The sequence below is a fragment of the Planococcus citri genome, chromosome 2 (genome assembly GCF_950023065.1).
Source record: "Planococcus citri chromosome 2, ihPlaCitr1.1, whole genome shotgun sequence".
NCBI lineage: Eukaryota > Metazoa > Arthropoda > Insecta > Hemiptera > Pseudococcidae > Planococcus > Planococcus citri.
The window spans coordinates 6,754,519-6,775,806 of NC_088678.1; the positions used below are offsets into that span (position 1 = coordinate 6,754,519).

The 21,288-nt window shown below is 34.8% G+C and overlaps 2 protein-coding genes and 1 long non-coding RNA gene across 4 annotated transcripts in view; 1 reads left to right on the plus strand and 2 right to left on the minus strand.

The window, feature by feature from the left end:
- The window catches only part of Drep4 (DNA fragmentation factor-related protein 4), a 65,556-nt gene that overhangs the window by 42,221 nt on the left and 2,047 nt on the right, over positions 1 to 21,288 (plus strand). For both annotated transcript variants that reach the window (XM_065348224.1, XM_065348223.1), the window contains exon 7: positions 9,096 to 9,246. The gene's annotated coding sequence lies outside the window, so the exon portion shown is untranslated. The remainder of the gene's footprint in view (positions 1 to 9,095; positions 9,247 to 21,288) is intronic.
- On the minus strand, positions 2,299 to 3,062 carry LOC135838215 (uncharacterized). Its single transcript, XR_010557336.1, has 3 exons — positions 2,939 to 3,062; positions 2,740 to 2,864; positions 2,299 to 2,653 (listed from the first exon to the last, which is right to left on the minus strand). It is a non-coding gene; the product is annotated as an uncharacterized LOC135838215 (long non-coding RNA).
- On the minus strand, positions 16,540 to 17,837 carry LOC135838216 (UDP-glucosyltransferase 2-like). The gene is made up of 4 exons (XM_065353845.1): positions 17,708 to 17,837; positions 17,357 to 17,576; positions 16,988 to 17,207; positions 16,540 to 16,888 (listed from the first exon to the last, which is right to left on the minus strand). The coding sequence occupies exons 1-4, from the start codon at positions 17,822 to 17,824 to the stop codon at positions 16,585 to 16,587; spliced, it is 861 nt and encodes a 286-aa protein (XP_065209917.1). The 5' UTR covers positions 17,825 to 17,837; the 3' UTR covers positions 16,540 to 16,584.

A 21,288-nucleotide genomic window follows, 5' to 3' on the forward strand; every position in this document is an offset into this window, starting at 1 on the left:
AATTCACTTAAAATTGAAAAATGCACTTCAGCATTTGAAATTTGAGCTGCTGATGTATTTTCACACGCTCTTTCGATTTTGCTTCGGCCTTTCAAAATTTTTTCTACCTGACAAGATACTTACCTCCTTTGCTAAGTATAACAATTTGACCAGGCTGAGAAGAAATCCAGTTTTTTTGTGTTTTTAATCTTGTGCTGTAATAATTCTGACGTTTCAACCCCTTTCCATATTCGTTCAGCTTCAAAAAATGGATAACTCCTGGTCAGAATTTGTCATTTCCTAGCTTTCAAATTTATTGTAAAGACCATATCAACAACTCTGCTTGTGGCGGAGTAGCTATCCTTGTAAGGAAAAGTATATTTCATCAGCTTTTATGTCCATCAACAAATACTTCATTTGATTCTGTAGGAATCTCTATTAAACTTCACAATAATTCTTTAGATATATTCTGTGTCTATCGTGCACCATCATCTTCTGCATTATCATTCGAAGACTTTAATTCATTATTACAATCCTCTTCACCCACATTAATTCTTGGCGATCTCAATGCAAAAAACACACTATGGGGTTGCCGATTAACCAACTTTAATGGTTCAATGCTTCTAGATATATGTTCCAATCTTGGTTTGGTGATTGGCGTTCCTAATGTTCCAACTTTCTACCCCTATCAATCTTCTTATGAAGCTGATATTTTACATATTGCACTTCTAAAAAATTATCCCTATACTCACAAAAGTTCAGTCATGACAGACCTTGATTCTGATCATCTCCCTGTAATCACCAAAATTACACTTAATGATGGAATTCTTCGTCATACTTCCTCTCGTACAACCACTGACTGGTCTATTTTCAAAACAGATCTGGAAGAGCTTCCACCTATTACTGAAGAGATTTTACAGAGCACTGAAATTGACTCTCACCTTGACTCTCTGTCTAGAACAATTCTTTGTGCTGCCTCCAAAGCTCAAAAAGCAATCTCTAAAATCAGCGTAACAAATTCTAATCTTAATTTTCTTATTGTTTGACTCATCCTAAAAAAAAATCGTCTGAGAAGACAATGGCAAAGAACAAGAGACTATTCCTTGAAAAATCGCTTGAATCATCTAACCCATTATGTACGGAAAAGATTGGTAGAATATCGACATGCCAACTACCAAAAATATCTTGAGAGCCTATCGCCCAGTTCTTCTTTATGGAATCATACTAGAAGTCTTCTCAACAAACCAATAATATTACCTCCACTAACTCATAATAACAAATCAGCGACTACGAACCACAAAAAATGTGAATTATTTGCTGATTTTTACAAAGATATTTTCTGCAATAGAAATACAGACACTCTTGATATTTCGACTGAACCCAGCAATTGGAGGGGGGGTGGTCACGTCCTTTTTCATGGTTTTTGATTAGGTGTTATCGCTGAAGCTTCCTCTTCCAGATTTTGCATAAACTCAGACAGATACATATTATACATTCAAAGAATACTCAAAAATGTGCTTTAGTGCATTTTTGGGGTGGAGGGGAGGGTTACTTTTCAGCTCTTCCCACCACTTTCCAACTTTGCAAAAGTAGATTTTTGTGTGTTTTTCACGGTTTTTGATTTTTTATTGCCTCTAAAAGCTTTCCAAACTCATACTGAAATTTGAGGAATAGCTAACTTCAATAAAGATATTTTGATTTTTTCACTTTTTCTGGAATTTGGAAATTGGTCAAAAACTCACTTTTGAACTCACCTTCCTGAAATCTTGCCGTAATTAATCATTGTAAAATACTGATCTCTCTGAGTGGTTTGGATGAAAATACGCTTTACTGATGGACTATAATTGAAGTACAGAAGAATAAGTAGGTAGGTACGGTTTGCTGATGAACTATGGGGAAAAAATTGCTAGCGTTTTTGCTCTTTGAGCAAAATCCTCAGAGATGTAGAACACATTTTCAGAATTTTATTTTCATTCTTAATTTCTAATTTTTTCATTAAAAAAAAAAGATGGCATGTATTCATTTTCACAACCTTGGTGCGTAATTCATGCATTATTCCCTCGATTTTCCTTCCATATCGAATTCTCCATTATAATTCTTGCAGTTCTTGAATTTTTTAAAATTGTATAGTGGTCAGCATCATCAATTTGACAAATTTGTACTGGATTTCTGAAAATCTGCATTGGATTGAAAAAAAAAGAAAGTGTATCAATTCTCGGCTTTATTTTCGTGAATATTGTGATATCAAGTCAAAACGACTCATTTATCTTCTTATACGTACTTCTGTCAATCCTGAAGAATCGTTCGAATCAAATAGAAACTCTGCACTTCTGACTAAAGTGCACGATGACTCGAGAAGATTGTGAGAAAACTTGTGACTTAATACGTTTTTGATCAGAAAACTCAACCTACTATTCTCTTCATCAAGTAATACCGAGTATTGCTCGTTGTTAATCGCTTTATGTCTACTTTTATCTTCACTCGAGTTAGGTTTCTGGCTTTCGTATGCTTTTGCTTTCCGAATTACGTAAGCTGGCGTCGAATCTATCAACCATATGTGCCCTTTTTTACCATTTTCCTCCAAAACACTGGCAACTTCTATCGCGAGTAAACCTCCCAGACTGTATCCAATGATGAAAAATTGTTGAGCTGTTCCGAGTTTTTCTAGAATAATCTAAAAATTACAGTTTTCCATTAGAATTCTACTCAATTCTTCCTCCCCCCCCCCCTTCCAAGAAAAAAATGATTCTTATAATATACTTCTGCAAATTCATCTCTTAATTTTGTAAGGAAGAATTCTGCTGACTCGATGGTATTGTGGTATTGGAAACATAGAACTTGAATGTTGAGATTCTTAGCTAGTGGTTCCATAAATGCCGCAATGCCTTTTGAAGTGAAAATCATTCTTTGTTAGTTGTCAAATGCTATGAAATGCTACCAATAAACGTTTGAATCCCACCTTCTACGCCAGGAAATAAGAACACAGTTGGATTTTCATGGACTGGCAGTTCTTTCATAATTTTCCCATTTTCGAATGGTATTCGTAGTAGGGGCTCTTTGAGTTTCTCTGATTCGTCTTCTTCTTTGCCTGAGGAATTGTATAGTAAATTTAGCATTTGAATGGTCTAGATTTAAAATAGCATATTTCTGATGATAATTTAGGTTTAGGTACCGAATTTTGAAGAGTTGATTTTGTCCTCTTTGAGCTGATATAATTTTGCGAAGGTTAGCTTTCTTAATTCTTCAGGAGTGAAGAAGAAATTGAATTCTGATTCGAGCACTTGTCGAAGTTCCATTGCTAATATCGAATCCATACCTAGTTCTGGTAAAGTCCAAGTAAGACTAATAGTGTTGATATCCGTAATACCTAAATGCATTCAAACACAATATTATAATCATCAAGCATGGTTCTAATTGCTACATAAATTGATCTGTCTATAAAAATCACCAATACTACCTAGAATATTGGCTACTACATTTATGACATCGGTTTCTGCTTGATGCTTTTTCACTATAACTATGCTAGAGACAATAGGACTCTGCTGTTTCATAAACGTGTTCAATGTTTTCAAACAAGATTCGATTTTTTGTTGCGCAGTACCTCCTGATTAAAAGAAAATATCAAATTCAAAAATTAATTTTTTTTCTGCTGAATGAATTGTTCAAAATATGATCCATACCAATTATAGCTGATTCATTTTCTCCAACTATTCGGACAAATGCTCCTACATCTCCTATGGCTCCCCATTGAATGGCCAAAGCCGGTAAACCTACAGATTTTCTTGCTTCACATATCCTCTCCATGATGGAATTGGCGAAAGCATAGTTGGTTGAATCTGGATTGCCTCGTCCACTTATGACACTTGAAAATACAACGAAGTGTTCCAGTTCTGGGCACATCTCTCGTGTCAGATGATCTAGATGAAGAGTTGCGGTTGCTTTCGGATCAATTGTCATTCGAAATGATTGTTCATTGTGTTGCATAAAGGGTTTGTCTTCGAGAATCTGTATCGAGACCAAAGTGTTAGAATACCTACTTCTTGTGTGCCAAGCTGTCCAAAGCTCTTGCAATGGACTTAGATATTCTGTATTCTTAAATTTTATTTTCTTGTTAAAAAATTCATTTTATATTTACCACTGCGACGTTGAATACTCCCTTTATTGGACCTAGAGCTGCAGCTTTTCGTAGCAATATCATCATTTCTGTTTCTTTAGTCACATCTTCAGTTGAAACAATCACATCAACCCCGTATGACCGCCATAAATTTATTCTGTACATTTGATAACCATTCCGGATTCCTGATCGAGAGCTTAGCACTATGTTTCGAGCACCTCGTAGAACTAACCAGTCTGCTAATTCTAGCCCAAATCCACCTAGTCCACCTGCGATGAAAAAGTTATCAATCATGTACATGACTATTTCACCATTTCCAGTCATTCTGGAGCCCCCAGCGCGATTTTCCAATTTCTCCAGAATTTTGAATTTGCTCCAGAAGGCGTGAATATGAAGTTGGGCAGCTAAAAATCGAGTTGTATACTACACTCGACCTGTTTAACGAGTGTATCCACATTTGAGGCGATTTGGAGAGTGACACCTCAAAACTGGCTTTATGACCAGCTTTTTTCAAAATTAAAAAATCCAAAAAATCAAAAGTTTCCCGTTTGTGTGGAAATTTTTGAAATTCACGCGAATCGCTGTATTTATTCAAGAACTAACTCCCCGAGCGCAAATTCTACCATTTCCAGCCGTTTTGGAGCGAGAGTGACACCTCAAAAAACCACTCTTGAGGTACTCTCAAAATCGGCTCAAATGTGGATAAACTCGTTAAACAGGTCGAGTATAATACACTACTCGATTTTTAGCTGCCCAACTGCATATTCACGCCTTCTGGAGCAAATTCGAAATTCTGGAGAAATTGAAAAATCGAGCTGGAGGCTTCAGAATGGCTGGAAATTGTGAAATTTTGAGGGGGGGGATAGTTTTGGACAAAATACAGCGATTCGCGTGCATTTCGAAAATTTCCACACAAACGGGAAACTTTTGATTTTTTGGATTTTTTAATTTTGAAAAAAGCTGGTCAAAAAGCCACTTTTGAGGTGTCACTCTCAAAATCGGCTCAAATGTGGATAAACTCGTTAAATAGGTCGAGTGTAATATACAACTCGATTTTTAGCCGTCCAACTTCATATTCACGCCTTCTGGAGCAAATTCAAAATTCTGGAGAAATTGGAAAATCGCGCTGGAGGCTCCAGAATGTCTGGAAATGGTGAAATTTGGATTTGGGTAATTAATATCAGTTTTGGGACTTATTTTGACCATTTTTATTGATCAAGTTCGTACTTAAAAAAAAAACATAAATCGCCAAAAACAGTCAATTTTGAATTTTCAAAAATTCGAAAAATGAACTTGGGCAGCTGAAACTTTCGTTTTGGGGATTTTAGACTATGCTCTTTCCAAAAGTTGCGGTCCCTTCAAAATCGGAGTGTGACACCTCAAGAGGTTCCCTTGTTAGCTCACCAGATAATTGATTTTTCGATTTTTGACGAATTTTAGTAACTTCAAAATTGACTATTTTTAACGATTGGTCGGGCCAAATTTCACCATTTCAGGTCATTTTGGAGCCTCCATCCCGATGTCTGATTTCTCCAGAAGCCGTGAAAATCAATTAGGGCAGCTGAAAATCGTGTGAGCTAATTTCCAGGACACTTCAAGTGCGTTTTTTTGGACCGATAATAAGGGGAAAATAATTCAAAAAATTGAAATTTTGTACAGCAATTTTTTCAGATGGGGCAAGTTGGGGCAGAAAATTTGTTATGGGTATTTTTCCTTACATGCCTTAGATCCCCAAGAATGTGTAATTAGGTAGGTACATGCCTATAATGATGTATGTACTATCGCTGTGGCAGATTACAAAAGGTTTCGCATTCATTTGTGATAAATTTGGTCCTGTAATTCGTTCTGTATCCTCTTCTTGCAGTTTTATCAAGACTTTTCCAATGTGTTTTGCAGAAGCCATGTATCTAGATGAAAGAGATACACATTCGTACAAGTTTTTGTATCTTTAATTCAATTTTCAGAAACTTTTTATCTACCTGAAAGCTGTTTCAGCCTGATTGGCTTCAAAAATTATTCGTCTGATTGGTTTAATCATTCCAAGATCGAGCATTTTTTGAAATTCTCCGCTGAGTTTCAATGCTACTTCATCTTGATTCCAAATGATATGATCGAGCTGGACACTGTGGAGAGAAATTTCATCCGAAAAACGTCCCAATTCTGATGAACAACAATACGAATTGAGGAAAATGTTCAAGTAGTTAACTATCGTAAGTTGTGCTTTCAACTCACCTGTATCTGATTTTCCTATTTCTAGAAAATGCCCTCCTTTGGCAACGCAGCGTACCGAAGCCTTAAGCTTTTCATCAGAAAGACTATTCAGAACCACATCCACTCCTTTGCCTTTCGTTAGCTGCATTATTGTTGTTTCGAATGTCGTGTCTCTGGAGTTACAAATGTGTGATTCTGGAATCTGAACAGTGAACACACACAATTTCTCAAATTGAAATTCAATTTAAACATTTGAAATTTGAAATAGGTACTATTTGTACCTATATATTTACCTGAGGATACGTATTCTTTATGAATTCAATTTTATCTGCAGAACCAACGGTTGTAAAAATATTACAATTGTAATAAAGACAAATGTTAATGGCTGCTTGGCCTACCCCTCCACTTCCTGCGTGAATCAAAACTGTGGCTCTTTCCCTTAATTGTATTTTAACAAAGAAGGCGTAGATGACCTATGGAAAAAAAGTTCTCCAATTGTTATCAGTTATTGATGTTTTGAGTAGGTAATGAATGATTAATGCTATCGAAAAATTTCCTCACTGTGATGTACACGATTGGAATACTGGCTGCTTCTTCGAGTGTCATATTATGTGGAACTTTCCAAGTGAAATATGGAATCATTTCAACGAATGTGGCTATCCCACTATGACGTACTATTCCCATCACTCGATTACCTTCTTCATCTCGTCCTGAGAATTCAAAACCTGGGCAGGGCTAAGAAAATATTCACTCGATTTCAAGATTTTTCTATACCATATTGAATACTTACATTAGGATTTTTCAAGCATAAAACTTACATTTAACAAACGACTGTAGTAGAACGAATCGATATTGGAAAGTTTCCTCGATCCTAGCATTATATCGCGAAAATTTAGACCGCTATAGTGAACTCTTGCGAGCGATTTCCCTCCTGGTTCTCTGTGAAAGAGGTATCACCAAACATTTTAGAAATTTGATAACGTGTGATTCGTACGATTAAAATTTATAATTACTTGTTTAAATTTAGCGAACTTTCGATCCATCTGAACGATGAAAAGTCACCAGGTTTTTCTAATTGGCAAATGGCACTATTGGTTTGGATATTTGCAACTTGCTCGAGTGGCAAGAAACGATAGCTACCCCACTTTCCTCCTTTGTAGACATTGTGAGCTAAATTTTTATCGAATTGATTTTTATACAGCGGATCTGCCAGTGAAAAATTCTTGGCTTCTTTATCAATTACAAAAAAGCATCTGAAAAACACATTTTTCTATTTTTTTTGGCATTTCTGGAAGATTTTACAATTTAATCGAACGTGGAATTGACGAGAACCTCATATTTATTCCTTTTACTTCCTTTCTTAAGGAATTGAAAAATCCCAATATTCCATTTATTGGTTCTTTTTCAGCGTATAAAACCAATACTTGGTCTTTTTTCAGTTTAAGGTTTTTCAATGTGTCTTGTAATTGAATTATCCAAGAATACGAATTATTTTTTATTTCTACGGTTGTGATATTCAGTTTACTTCGAGACAGGTGCGCCTGGGTAGTAAAACATGTGTTATTTTGGATAGGTATCTACTGTGTACTGTGCAATAACATGTTTTATAGAATACTTAGGTAATTGATTCCCTTTACCTTTCTTAAAAGTACGATTTTTTCATGAGAACTGATTCTACAGCTGAAGGAGACCATGAATCCCAAATTTTCTATCGAATTATTGTCTGAAGTTGTTAATTGTTTTGTTATTATAAATCCATCGTCTCTTAATGTATCAAATATTATCTTCATATGCTGCAAAAATTATTTTTAGTCAAACATAGGTATTCATAAAAGAAGCTTCTACAGGAAAAAAATTTTCTCAATTACTTGAATGCAGTTTTGAATATTTGAAATTAATACTATCGAAGCACCATTGTCTCTAGGTAGTTCATTGAGTAATTCTATATTTTCTGGTAAATTCTGCACTCCTAATGCATCTTTAGAATCGGTTACAATATTGAAATCAGCCTGGATAACCAAAAGTTTTAATGTACCTAGCTATTCTATTATGTATTTAGTGGTCAATGGTCATGTTGTTCTTCTCCTGAATTACTCACTTGGATGTTAGGCAAATCTTTCATAATATCCATTGCTATTCTGGATAAAACTGAGGAAGTATTAGTTGTAGACTCTGCTGAATCCAGCAATTCGACAGTTTTGATTTTAAGTATGGGTGTGTTTTCCAAAGCTATTTGAATGCATGTTCTAATTGCTGAATTTAAATCTAGTCCAAATAGCCTACTCACTGTCCTAGAGCATTTAAGAAAAATTCCACTTGGTTCGGGTGATTTTTCAGAGTCAATGGTATATTTGTCACAGTTGAGGGCAGGGAACGTTTTAAAATTGCGTTCAAAAGACCATGAGGTGCTACTTCAATTAATATAGCATTTTTAGGAATGAGTTGGCAGCTTTCTTCAAAGTATACTGGATTGAGGAGGTTATTTGTGTGGTAATCGGCCGAGCAATATCTCACTGTATCTGAATTCCACTCATTTTCTGGAGCAGATGAGCATATCCATTTTTTGGACCTTAATTTTGGTTCAGGGATAACCTGAAAATCCATGTCAAATATTTTTTGTTGTGGTTTGCGGTATTTTCTTTTTTTTTTTTTTTTTTTTTGTTGTAAATATTAATAATTTTACTTTTTGCAAGTATGAATTGAATTTTGGAACTACTGGAGTAATGTAACGACTATGATACGCGATATTTGACGTATCCACTTCACGAACGAATACATTTTTCTGTTTCAGATGCTCGATGTAGTTGTTGACAACTTCAGTGGGGCCTGATATCGTGCAATTGGTTGAGCTATTGTGACAAGCTATGTCTATTTCTTGCGGCACAAGATTTTTCATCGTGTTGTAACCATCACCTTCATTAGAGATGGAAATAAAATCAGAGGTGAGTTTGTATTGAAAATTTATTGTTATGTATTTGCATTGTGTTCACTTACCAACGGCCGCCATTTTCCCGCGAATTTCCTCGGTTTCTAATGAAACTAAACCGCGATAATAAGCTATGAGAATCATTTGCTCTGCTGTAAGGCATCCGTCAGCATAAGCACATCCTAGTTCTCCTACAGAATGGCCAATTATTCCATCAGCTTTGATGTCGAGTGCAGACAAAACATCCGTCAAGGCAATCTATGGGTATATTTTAGAAATTCGAACTTTATTGAGGTGAAAATTCATATTGTACTACTGTTTGAGGTATAAATTTGATTTACTTGAATCGCTGCTATTCCCACAAATGAATTCAAAATATTCTTGAACATCAAAGGATCATTTTCTGTGATGATTTTGATCAAATCGACGCCTTTTGATTGTAGTATCTGGTGACTTTTTCGAACAGATTCGGCGAATATTGGTATTTTCATCAGTGACTGGCCCATTGTCGCCCATTGAGATCCCATCCCGGAAAATACAAACCATATAGGTCTTGTATCTCCGGAAACGAACTAGAAATGTTGAGAAAATACATAGGCTATTAAATTTTGAGTAAAAGGCACGTCGTAGAATATGACTGGAATATTTGCTTACTTTATTGGATCTATTATACTTTTTTCCTGTATCCAAAATAACGAATCCTCGTTGAAGATGACCATTTATATGTTCGCTGAAAATCTCATGTATTAATCTGACGTATTCGGTATCTTTATGCTTCTTCACAACCTGTAATTTGATAGTTTGATTGAAAAATTTGTTCCATTTGAAGACAAATTTTTGCTAATTATTTACCTACTCGGGAATGATCGTGTTGCACTCTTTTTTTGAGTGGGGGGAGGGAGTGATACAAATTATTTTGTGTGTCTTTGAATACTTAACACGATGAAGAATTATAATCATCGTTGGTTCAATTATTGTAAGTTACCTCTCAATTGGCCGTAAGATTCATTGTTATTAAAATTTTGAGAAATCAAAGAGTGTATAATTTCTTGAAAAAATTAGCTAAAAATATTATTCAATCCATTTCAATTTCTCTCCTATTCCGTTTACATTTTTTGTGCTATCAACCCTTAAATTTCAGAATGATTTTGTGAGATTTTGAGGGTTGAACCAGGAGCTGAAATTTTTGGAAAAAATTGCAATACGATAGCGACTAGAGGAAAATGTATAGAATAAATTACGTCATCGATGATGTAGTCCACAGCTTCCGCTGTCCTTCCTGACACTGCAACTAGCAAAGGTATTCCATAATTCGCAGATGTGTTCAATTTCTTAATTTTATCATGCGGGGTCAGCAAAATGTGACCATTGGCTCCTCCAAGGCCAAAACTATTGACAGCGAAATATTTACCCTCCAATGCGGTTGGTTTTGATACCACCTTCGCAAAAATATAATAACAATAATGAAAACTTGCATTATTTACATCTGTATTTTGATTTCAACTGACCTCCAGATGACCATTATGTAAACCTTGTATTTTGGGATTTGGGTTGTCATAGCCAATGTGCGGTGGAATAATTCCAGTTTCGAATGCAGCGATCATTTTAACTATTGAGCATAGACCCGATGACGCTTCTCCATGACCCATGTTAGATTTCACCGAACCTATTTTTAGTGGTGTTGTGCGATTAATGCAGAATATTTCATCTACTGATGTTCCTTCCACAAAATCGCCTGCCTTGGAATGAAATACGTATTTAGGTGTTTTGTGTGCAGTTTTTTTCTTCGTATAAAATTACGATTATAGATAAATTTTATTCTTACTTGTGTAGCAGTTGCATGCATTTCAACATATGACACAACGTTTGGATTCAAATTAATTTCTTCGTAAAATGTTCTAAATAAATCCTTCTGTCGGGTTATCGAGGGGAAAGTGATTCCATCATTTTTAAAACCATCGCAATTCGTCTTCGTATGGATGACATTGGCGTACACCCTTCGAGCATGCTCCCTTTTTTGTAAAAAAGCGACCACTACTGCTTCAGCTCTTGTGTAACCGTCGACTGACAACATTAAAACGAGTGTTTGGAAATTAGTTCGAAATATAGGAAAAATCGTTTTTCACTTCCAAATTCTATGTAGGTACATACTACATACCTAAATTACCTACCATTGCTGTTGAGAGGCGACGTACTTCCATTCTGGTTCAGAAGTGGGCTATTATCGAAATATTTTGTTCGCGAAAAGCAAAGATTTGATGAGCATACGATAGCAGCATCACATTGACCATTTCGAATTAATCGAACAGCTGTGTCCATAGCGTACAAAGATGCTGAGCAGCCTGTATTTACTGTCAAACTGGGTCCTGTCAAAATATAATTTTATCATGGCTAAACTGTGTTTTTGAATGGGAAATAATATCATTTTTTCACTCATAAATTATGTATAGGTAAGATATTGATATCATACCATGAACATCCAACCAGTAAGAGATTCGATTCGCTTTCATGGAATGCATCATTGCCAAACTAGTATCTTTTAATTTTCTATCCCAGACTGGATCTTCTTCGTCACAGCAGTCCCATAATCCGCAAATAACGGCCACGTTTTTACCTTTTAGTTGATGAGGATTGTAACCTTACACGAGTTTGAAAACAAATTGGAAATTGAATTTCTTTTAATTTAAATTAGAATCTCATTTGTATGTATAATGTGAAATGTGAAAGCTACAGAGCCTTCTAAGCGCGACGAAAGCCCTCTTTTAATTTCTTTTTTGGGGGCACGCTAATTTTTGAAAGTTGTAAGTGCATAATTTTTTGTGCCCTCTCCCTAGTCCCCACCTAAACCCGGCAAAAAGAATTGATTTTCGCCTTATCTGTTATAAAAGTGTTCTTTTTGTTCCAAAAGCTATGTTTTTTGACAAACTTGCTTTTAAGGTTCTGTTTTTTTTCCTGCCGAATTGTCCCAAGTCAAAAAGTGTCGATTTTGATAAAATACGTGCTCAAAAAATTTTCATTTTTGGTAAAATTGTAAAAAGGGCCAATTTTTGTAAGATTGTCAAACCGTCCTGTTCCTGCCAAAATTGTCTTAAAAAACCGCTGCTTTTGCCAAAATTGTCAAAAAATTCACGTTTTTTGTCAAAATTGTCACAGAGAGTCATTTTTGATGAGTTGTAACGTTTTTTCGTAAAAATTCTCTGCGAGTAATTTTTTGACGAAATAGTCAAATGGTTGTAATTTTTGCCAAAATTAATCAGAAAATTTCGCTGTTTTGCCAAAACGTCCGAGAAGCATTGATTTTTGCCTTGTCTGCCTAAAAATTCCTCTTTTTGTTTCAAAGTTTGCCAAACAAAAGTCCTGTTTTTCACAAAACTGTTTTAAAAGGGGCCTTTGTTTTGTTAAATTTCATTCCTCCCTCCCAATTCTTCATTTTTTTCAATATTCATTGCAATTTTTCAATGTTTTTAAAACTTTCTTCAGGGGCACTGGATTTCATTTCTTTAAAAAAAATAAACATGAAAATATTCATTCTTTTCATTTTTTGAGGAAGGGAGAAAAATACCCTATCCAACAATATTTCTAATGAAAATTGACCAAATTTAACTAAGGATTGGAAGGTAAAAAAAAACGTAAAAATGTCAATTTCTCGGATTTATTTATATTTTGAGAACAGGAGGGGAAGAAGAGGGCTTCTTGGCACGACTTTTTACGAACCTACCTACTAACATGATGGGAAAAATTTTTCTTATGAAAACCGAAAACTTTTGGGTGTTATCAAATATTTTTTTCACAAGTAGTTATAAATAAGAGCTCTTCCCTCTAATCCTCCACAGGTTAATCATGAGTGGAGATAGGGGGGCTAAAGTTGGTTGGGACTAGAAAATTCACATCTTTGAAAATTTTTTTTGATAGTTCGATTTTTACATTTTATGAAATGGGGAGGGAGGCTCACCCGTGGTGTGATTTTCTCCCTCGAGCTAACAACTTTAGGGAATGGGAGCGATAATTTTTTTTTTAAAATTCCGATCATGTAAGAATAAGATAGGTACGCCCTACTTCTCATATCGCCTTTTTTTTCGACTGAAAAATACATATTCTTAAGGTTATAGGAATCACTACCTGCATCTAAAATTGCTTCGAATGTTTTCTCAAGTAATAATCTCGAAGAGATAGGCATACTTTCGGTTTGTTGACGAGTAATTCGAAAAAATGAATGATCGAAGCGATCGATGGTCTTTAGTAACCCGGTTTTGGCGTCTGAAAAAAAATCATCAAAAGTAGAATATAGGCAGGCTTATAATTTGACACCTGTATCAAGTTTCTCAAAACGATTATGATGAAATAATTGATATTATAAATAGGTAGGTCAGCTGGGTACGTACTTAAATTGCATCGATCTTCTTGAGAAATCATGCATTTTCCTGCCAGTAAATTATCTTTAAACTCTTCTACGTTTTCACTTTGGGGAAAAACTCCAGAAATACCAGAAATAACAACATCTTGCAAATCGCAATGCTCGTCACTGTCACTTTTTATCGACATTTCGCGCCAATTTCGTCTAACTACTCGTATGAATTATAATTCAAAGCGAATATCTACACGGTCTCATTCAATACGCTTCCGTTAATGAATAATGTTGACATAGGCACGTCTACGCGTTTATTCGGGCGTCTGATTTCAATCATCGTACGCACAATGTTTCCTATCCAGTATTTAATCTGCATTATACAATGACCCATAATTAATTCCGAAGAGTGATGCACACGTGATTAATCAATTTGTTCTGATTACAATGCAACATTTTTAACGGCGTTCATTTTTTTTAAAATTTTAAATTGCCTATTGGCGATCGTTATGAAAAGTTTGCGAGCATTATCATACCTAATTCGACAATAAAAAAAAAACTTGTTTCCTGTGTTACTTTGTATGCGTTTGTTGAATGGGCAGGAAAAATATTCAAAAAGGAAGTACCGAGGTCATTTTTTAAAGAATTTATTGCATTTCGATGAGGATCGATAGATTAGATTTTTCAAATTCTGGTTTTGGCGAAGCAATAGCTTATCTAATGACCAGAATCACTGTTCAAAGTGCCAATAAAATTGATCGAAAGTAGGTAAATGAAAATTGTTGAAATGGTTTTAATAATCGATTATTCGGGTATCTGATCTTTTTTTTTATCAGAATTATAAAAACGTCTCAGTCGGAAGGGTTTATCTCTTAAATTTTCATGAATTGAAGAAAAATTCAAAAATAAACTGTTCTATGCCTAAATTATGTTATCATAACCAGCAGATGGATGTTTCTTAGTACTCTTTATCTTACGGATAAGATCTTAGCAAAACAATGTTTTTTATTAGTGTGCGTAGCATACTATTGGTTTCGTTCTGAAAGTGGAAACATTCTTTGGAACGAATGTTCTCTTAGATGGATGGGCCGATTTTTTTGAAATTTTCATACATAGATGTGGTCTAACGTGAAGCATGGAACGCCGTAATTATAATTGCAATTACTCAAGTAGTTTCTTGAGTAATTGCAATTAATTACGAAAATTTGTACCAAAAAAGGAATAAAAAGGGGAAAAGGGCCATATCAGAAGCAAAGCCAACAGTATGTAACACCACAAGGGTGTAAAATATTATTTTCTAATGTTCAATTTTCGAAATTATTTTTCAAAATTGAACACTGGAAAAGATTTTATCAAAAGCAAAGCCAACCCCTGTGGCGTTATATTTATCAAAAGCGAAGCGGACATCAGTTTTAAAATGTAACACCGCAGGAGTTGTAAAATATTCTTATCTACAGTGTTATCTTTCCCATTGTTTAATTTTCGAACACCTGCAGGTGTTTCATTTACACATGTTCAGTACCTAGACACTGAAAGCAGGTGATTACCCTTTCTGAATCGAAACCCACCAGTCATTTGTGATTTTGCTGAGCTCTCAGTAATGTAGTGCTTTTGGAGTCGCATTATGCTTTCAAGATATATCACGTTGTGCTTTTTTTCAAAATCGCGTTGTGCTTTTTTTCAAAATTTTGTTGTGGTATTTTTCAAAAACTCAGTGTTTTTTTTCAAATTTGCATTGTTCTTTTTTTTCAAATTTGCGTTGTGGTTTTTTTCAAATTTGTGTTGTGCTTTTTTTTGAAATTGCGTTGTGCATCTTTTCAAAATCTAGTAGTGCTTTTTTTCAAATTTGCATTATTTTTTTTTAAATTTGGGTTGTTTTTTTAAAATTGCGTCGTGCTTTTTTTTTAGAATCGCATTGTGCTTTGTTTCAAATTCGCGTTGTTTTTTTTTCAAATTTGCGTTGTGCTTTTTTTCAAATTTGCATTATTTTTTTTTAAATTTGCGTTGTTGTTTTTTTGAAATTGCGTTGTGCTTTTTTTCAAAATCGCGTTGGTTTTTTTTTAAAATTTGTGTTGTGATTTTTTTGAAATCGTGTTGTGCATCTTTTGGGAACCTCATAGTGCTTTTTTTCAAATTTGCATTGTGCCTTTTTTTGTGTGGTGCTTTTTTTTGAAATTGCGTTGTGCTTTTTTTTAGAATCGCGTTGTGCTTTTTTTCAAATTCGCGTTGTTTTTTTTTCAAATTTGTGTTGTGCTTTTTTCGAAATTGCGTTGTGCATCTTTTCAAAATCTAGTAGTGCTTTTTTTCAAATTTGCATTATTTTTTTTAAAATTTGGGTTGTTTTTTTAAAATTGCGTTGGGCTTTTTTCCAAAATTGCGTTGTGCTTTTTTTTCAAAATCCCGTTGGGTTTTTTTTGAAATTGTGTTGTGCTTTTTTTGAAATCTCGTGCTATTTTTCAAATCTGCATGTGCTTTTTTTCAAATTTGCGTTGTGCTTTTCTTTTTCAAAATCACGTTGTGCTTTTTTTTTGGAATCACGTTTTCATTTTTGGAATTGCGTTGTGCTTCTTTTTTAAAATTGCGTTATGCTTTGTTTTCAAATTTTGTTGTGCTTATTTTTTTGAAATCGCGTTGTGCTCATTTTTGAAATTGCGGTGTGTTTTTTTTTTCAAAATCACGTTGTGCTTTTTTTTACAAAGTTGTTTTTTTTGAAATTGCGTTGTGCTTTCAAAATCAAAACCGTGTTCTGCTTTTGAAATCCAAGTTGTGTTTTTTCGAAAATCACGTTATGCTTTTTCCAAAACCGCGTTGTGCTTTTTTTTTCAAATTCGCGTTGTGCTTTTTTTTGAAATCGCGTTGTGCTTTCAAAATCCAAAATTGCGTTGTTTTTTTTTCAAATTTTGTTGTACTTTTGTAAGAAAATAGACCACGCACACTGTTCCAGCGCAGCTGTCTAGTTTCATAATGAGTACCTAATGATATGTACATTTAAAAAAATGTTCGCATATTTTAGAGTTTTTTATTTTGTGGTTTTTCCAATCCACTGAAGATTCTGTATTGTGTATTAAAACGAGACGATATAATTCTGAAAGTACTAATCAACGAATACACGAAAATGACTAGAATCGACGCCCAAATGAATACAACATCGAGCATGGAAAATTGGAACCAGGATAACCGACATGCAGGACTTCTCAAATGAGATGCGCCTTGATTCCTAATCACGTATTCGGTCCAATAAACGACACTTTGCTGCGGTGTCATTGGTCGGTCCTTGAACCGTTTCGATAACTTTTGCATATTATTGTAATATCTGCAAAAATGTGATCACAAAATTACATTAATTATTCAGAAATTCACGAGAATAAGGCAAGAAATGAAAACAATTGATAAGATTATTTGTCTACACTACCTGGTATCATTAATAATTGCATTCAATGCATTAAGTATGTTTTGTTTGGTAACATCATAAATATCTAAATGAACGGCTACATCAAGATTCTCCAATAATTCCGCATTGTTCACTTGGTCACAAAATAAGGGGCAGGCAACCACAGGTGTTGCGGTGTAAACTGCTTCATTCGTGCCTCCCATTCCGCAGTGAGTAATGAAGGCTATCACATTTTTATGTTCTAAAAAATTAACGCAGATTAGGTTTGTTTGAGATATTGAGCTACTCAACTAGGAGTTGATTGATTAGCTGATACTAGTAATTGACAAGATGAAAATATTTCAAATTGAAAAAAAATTAGAATGTAACTGGACATGTGTAGGTAAGTACCTAGGATATCTCTTTGAGGAACCCAGTCGAGTATCATTACGTTGCTGGATATGTTTTCAATTTTGTCTTCAAACTTCCATATGACTCTTTGCGGTATTTCTGCGAACGCATCTGTAAACGCCTTCTTATTTTCGGGGCTTAAGGTCGCAGCTCGAACAACTGACCCAAGTGTGAATAAAATGACACCATGTTCTGCCTCATCGATGAATTTTTCAATTTCCTGACAAAATATTCGAACAACATGAGTTACTTATGTAGATACCTATAATTGTACTTAGTTATTAGAGAGCTACAGTCATATAAGTCATTAATCATTATCAATAATGCTACCATAACATTAATATTATATACCTTTGGCAAAGGTTTGACACCTTCCAGATGTATTCCTCCAATGTCAATTGCATTTGGATTCATTGGTCTGGGTAACAGAGAAGCGTGATTGTTATAAAAGATTAAATGTGGTTCCATGGATAAATATTTCCCCAGAGAGTCGAGTTGTCGGATGTGATAACTGTGAAATTGTTTCAATATCCTCGGAAAAACGAAATTATCATACCACGATATCACGATGTGATTCCAAGCATTTAGTATTCGTCCTAAAATGTGATCTAGTTTCCATTTTTTGGTTGCGAATTCGTTGGGAATATAAGCTGGATGATTGGGATTATGAATTGCGTGATCCGCTATAGTCCACGTTTTCAGTGTGACTGTTCCAATGAATGGTACCTTCATTTTTTCAGCAACTGGTAAAAAACATTTATAGTGCGCTAACACTTGAACGAATACCACATCGTACAATTTTTCATCGCTATTCAATATTTTCTGGGGGAAAGAAACGAAAAAAATCAATTAATATTTTGTGAGCAATATGCACTTTAGAAAATTTTATTTTGGTTCTTTTCCAACTGTAAATATTATTCTACGTCTACTTATGAAATCACTTTTGCGTCAGTCTCACCTGAATTTCTGGCAAGTTTAGAACTTTGCTACAGTATGGGAATTCTGCTTTACTCCCTATTTCTAAAATTTTAAAAGAAGTTTGCGAAACAAATTTGTCAAATGTTGACTGGCCAACCAAACTCATCACTTCTTCAGAAACATCGATAATTGATGAATAATTTTCTGCGGAAGCTTGCTTGGGAAACGAGGTGATGACGGTGACTTCGTGGCCAGCATCAATCAAGCTTTTCATGATGGCATTATTGTATGTGAAATGACTTTTAATAGGTACTGGAAATATTCCTAGTATTTTGAATCCATTACTAGGATGTACCGGAAACACTGAAGAACAAAGTACCGGTAGATGGAACGAATCATTATTCGGGGGTTCTTACTGGACCGTTGATACTTATTGGTGAGCATGCGAGTATAACCAGAGATGGATCTAAGCGAAAAGGCCTACTCGGTAAATACATTTAAATAGGTACTGAGAGGGCCCTAAAAAAATTTCGAATTGAGAGAATGGTCTGGTTCTTGATTTTAGCAAAATTTTACCCAGTTTTTCCTATCAAAATTTTTCATATGGGCACCTAAACTTTTCTAGGGATTAAGTAATAACTTATTTAAGAGAAATAAAATAAAAAATAAATTTTAGGTACTTACTAAAAAAAGTGCGAATTTCATCATTTTGGAGTAACAGAAGGTCAATTGGTCTACTTTCGCTTACGAATTTAAGGTGCTTGATTCTCTCAATTAAAGCTGGGATGGGATGAAGATCACCTTTAAGAAGCAACGATACACAATGTTCAAGTCCGACTGACAGGTTGATGGTAGGTGTAGGTATATGTATAGGTATAGTGTCTACATGCTTATCTGGGTACTCTTTTGATTGATAATTGAATAGGTATCGAGTGGATGGGAAGTAATTGGTTCATTATTCCGCAATGTTAAGAAACGTTTACAAATTTTCAAGTCAAGTAGATACCTATATTTTATCTAACAAGACAGGTATATAGTGCTGGATTTTATTTTGATCCTATTTACCTACAACATTTTTTGATCACTTTCAAATAATTTGAATAATATTTTCGTATTTCGGATAATCATTTCAATAGATTTTTACCCATGTTTTATACTATTTTCGTTTACTATTTACCTAATTTTGCTAGGCTTTCATCATTTCTTGATAATTTGAGCCTTTCATAGTGTTTTTATGTTGTTTGTAACACGTTTTTACGATGTTTAATCCAATTTTCATAGTATTTCGCCAAATTTAACTGAAATCTCAATTTTTTTGCAGTCCACATTGTACATAGGTATTCAACAATTATCTATCAAAACATGTACTTCACACTCTATAACTATAAGAAATCATAGCTAAAACTATGCACATGTTGTAGCCAAAAAAAGATATAGCAGGTAGTCAGGTACGTACGTCAGTTGTACATAATTTTGAAAAAATACATTTTTACGCTGACGTCAGTTTTAAATTTCTAATCGAGAGAAAAACTTTAAAGTGTGAAAAATTTTATCTGCACTTGAAAGTACATAGACGTCACAGACATGCATCACAAATTAAAAAGTGAACCTAACACGTGTGAATGAATTCAATAATCTAGTTACGAAGCACGCATGACATTTTTTTTCGGTGCATAGTAAGTTGTACGAGCGAGTAAATTTGTTCGAGGTGTTTATACGTAGGTATAGATATAAGATAACCAATTGATAAATCAATGCCAATCGATGGATATAGGTATTCAATTAGGTGATTACGATGCTTAGTATACCATAAAAGAAATTTGTAGCATGTTTTGTCGACAGAAACTGACGCACGAACAGTAGCTAATTACCTCTTGAAAACCTAACCTACTCATAGTGGAGGCAAAAATTAGCATCATATTTTGAAAAAAAAAAACATTTTTGGCTATTCAAGCTTTTATGATGAAAAATGGTCAGGGGTGGTCCCCTGAATAATTCCGTGAGAACTACCACCCCACAAACCCCCGGCCAATTTTTTATGGGGGGGGGGGGGAATGAACTCACCCAAAATGGTTTTTTGCAGTTTTATCCTTAGGGGTTGATTTTACGTCGAAAATAGCTTTAGTTTTGTGTTCTGCGTCAAATTTCCGATCCAGTGATATATGAACTGTCATTCTACCCCTAAGGGAGAGTGGGGCTAGAACCATTCAAATGTGAGGGGTTTTCTAAAAAACACAAAAAAGCTGGCCTCCGAGAGCTTTCGGGTTGATACTAGCACAGAAGGTGCATTGGGTACCATCGAGAAACTACCACGTGAAAAATTTCAGATCCACTCCACCTTCCCTTTCTGGGGAACCCTCCTTTACTGAAATGTCAATAACTCTCTGTTCAGCTCCATTTCAACCAATTTTGAAAATTTTCCAGTATGTTATGTACATATATCTTCAGTAGGCATCCCCACAAAAATTTTCTACCCCCTCCCCCCATATTTACCCCTCAAAATAGCGTTTTTTTCCTTCATTTTTTATGCCTATTAACAATTAAAATTGCGAGTTACAATTTTTGAAACACGTTTTTTGATGTATTTTTGACCGCCAAACATCGTATACTTTTTAGAGATTTTTGCTTTGGTGCGCTGTGGTGAAAATTGGAAAAATGTGTCTAAGAGGGGGGGGGGGGGTTGCTGAAATGGGAATTTTGAGAAAAATAACTATTAATGAGTAGGATATCGTTTTCATATGATTCGATACCGCTGAGCACGAATATGACTTCGGATTTTCCGCTACACTCACCTAGCCCTCTCCAGAGCCTCCAGCCCCCCTCAATCTTCACTATTTTTGAAATAAAGTTATTTTGATGGCATTGGAGACGTATTCACATGATTCAATACCGCTGAGCACGAATATGACTGCAGATTTTCTGCTACACTCACCTAACTTTCTCAAGAGCACTTCAGCCCTCTCCCCCAATCTTGGCCAACTAAAAAAGTAAACAAAACCGATGACTTGAGTGAT

Bases quoted from the DNA above. Each gene is read 5' to 3' on its own strand.
- LOC135838216 (XM_065353845.1), bottom strand. From the start codon at position 17,824: ATGGAACCACATTTAATCTTTTATAACAATCACGCTTCTCTGTTACCC. The intron at 17,577-17,707 runs GTATATAATATT...ATATTTTGTCAG, and splicing joins GTGTCAAACCTTTGCCAAAG to GAAATTGAAAAATTCATCGA. The intron at 16,889-16,987 runs GTAGTGTAGACA...ACATTTTTGCAG, and splicing joins GCAATTATTAATGATACCAG to ATATTACAATAATATGCAAA.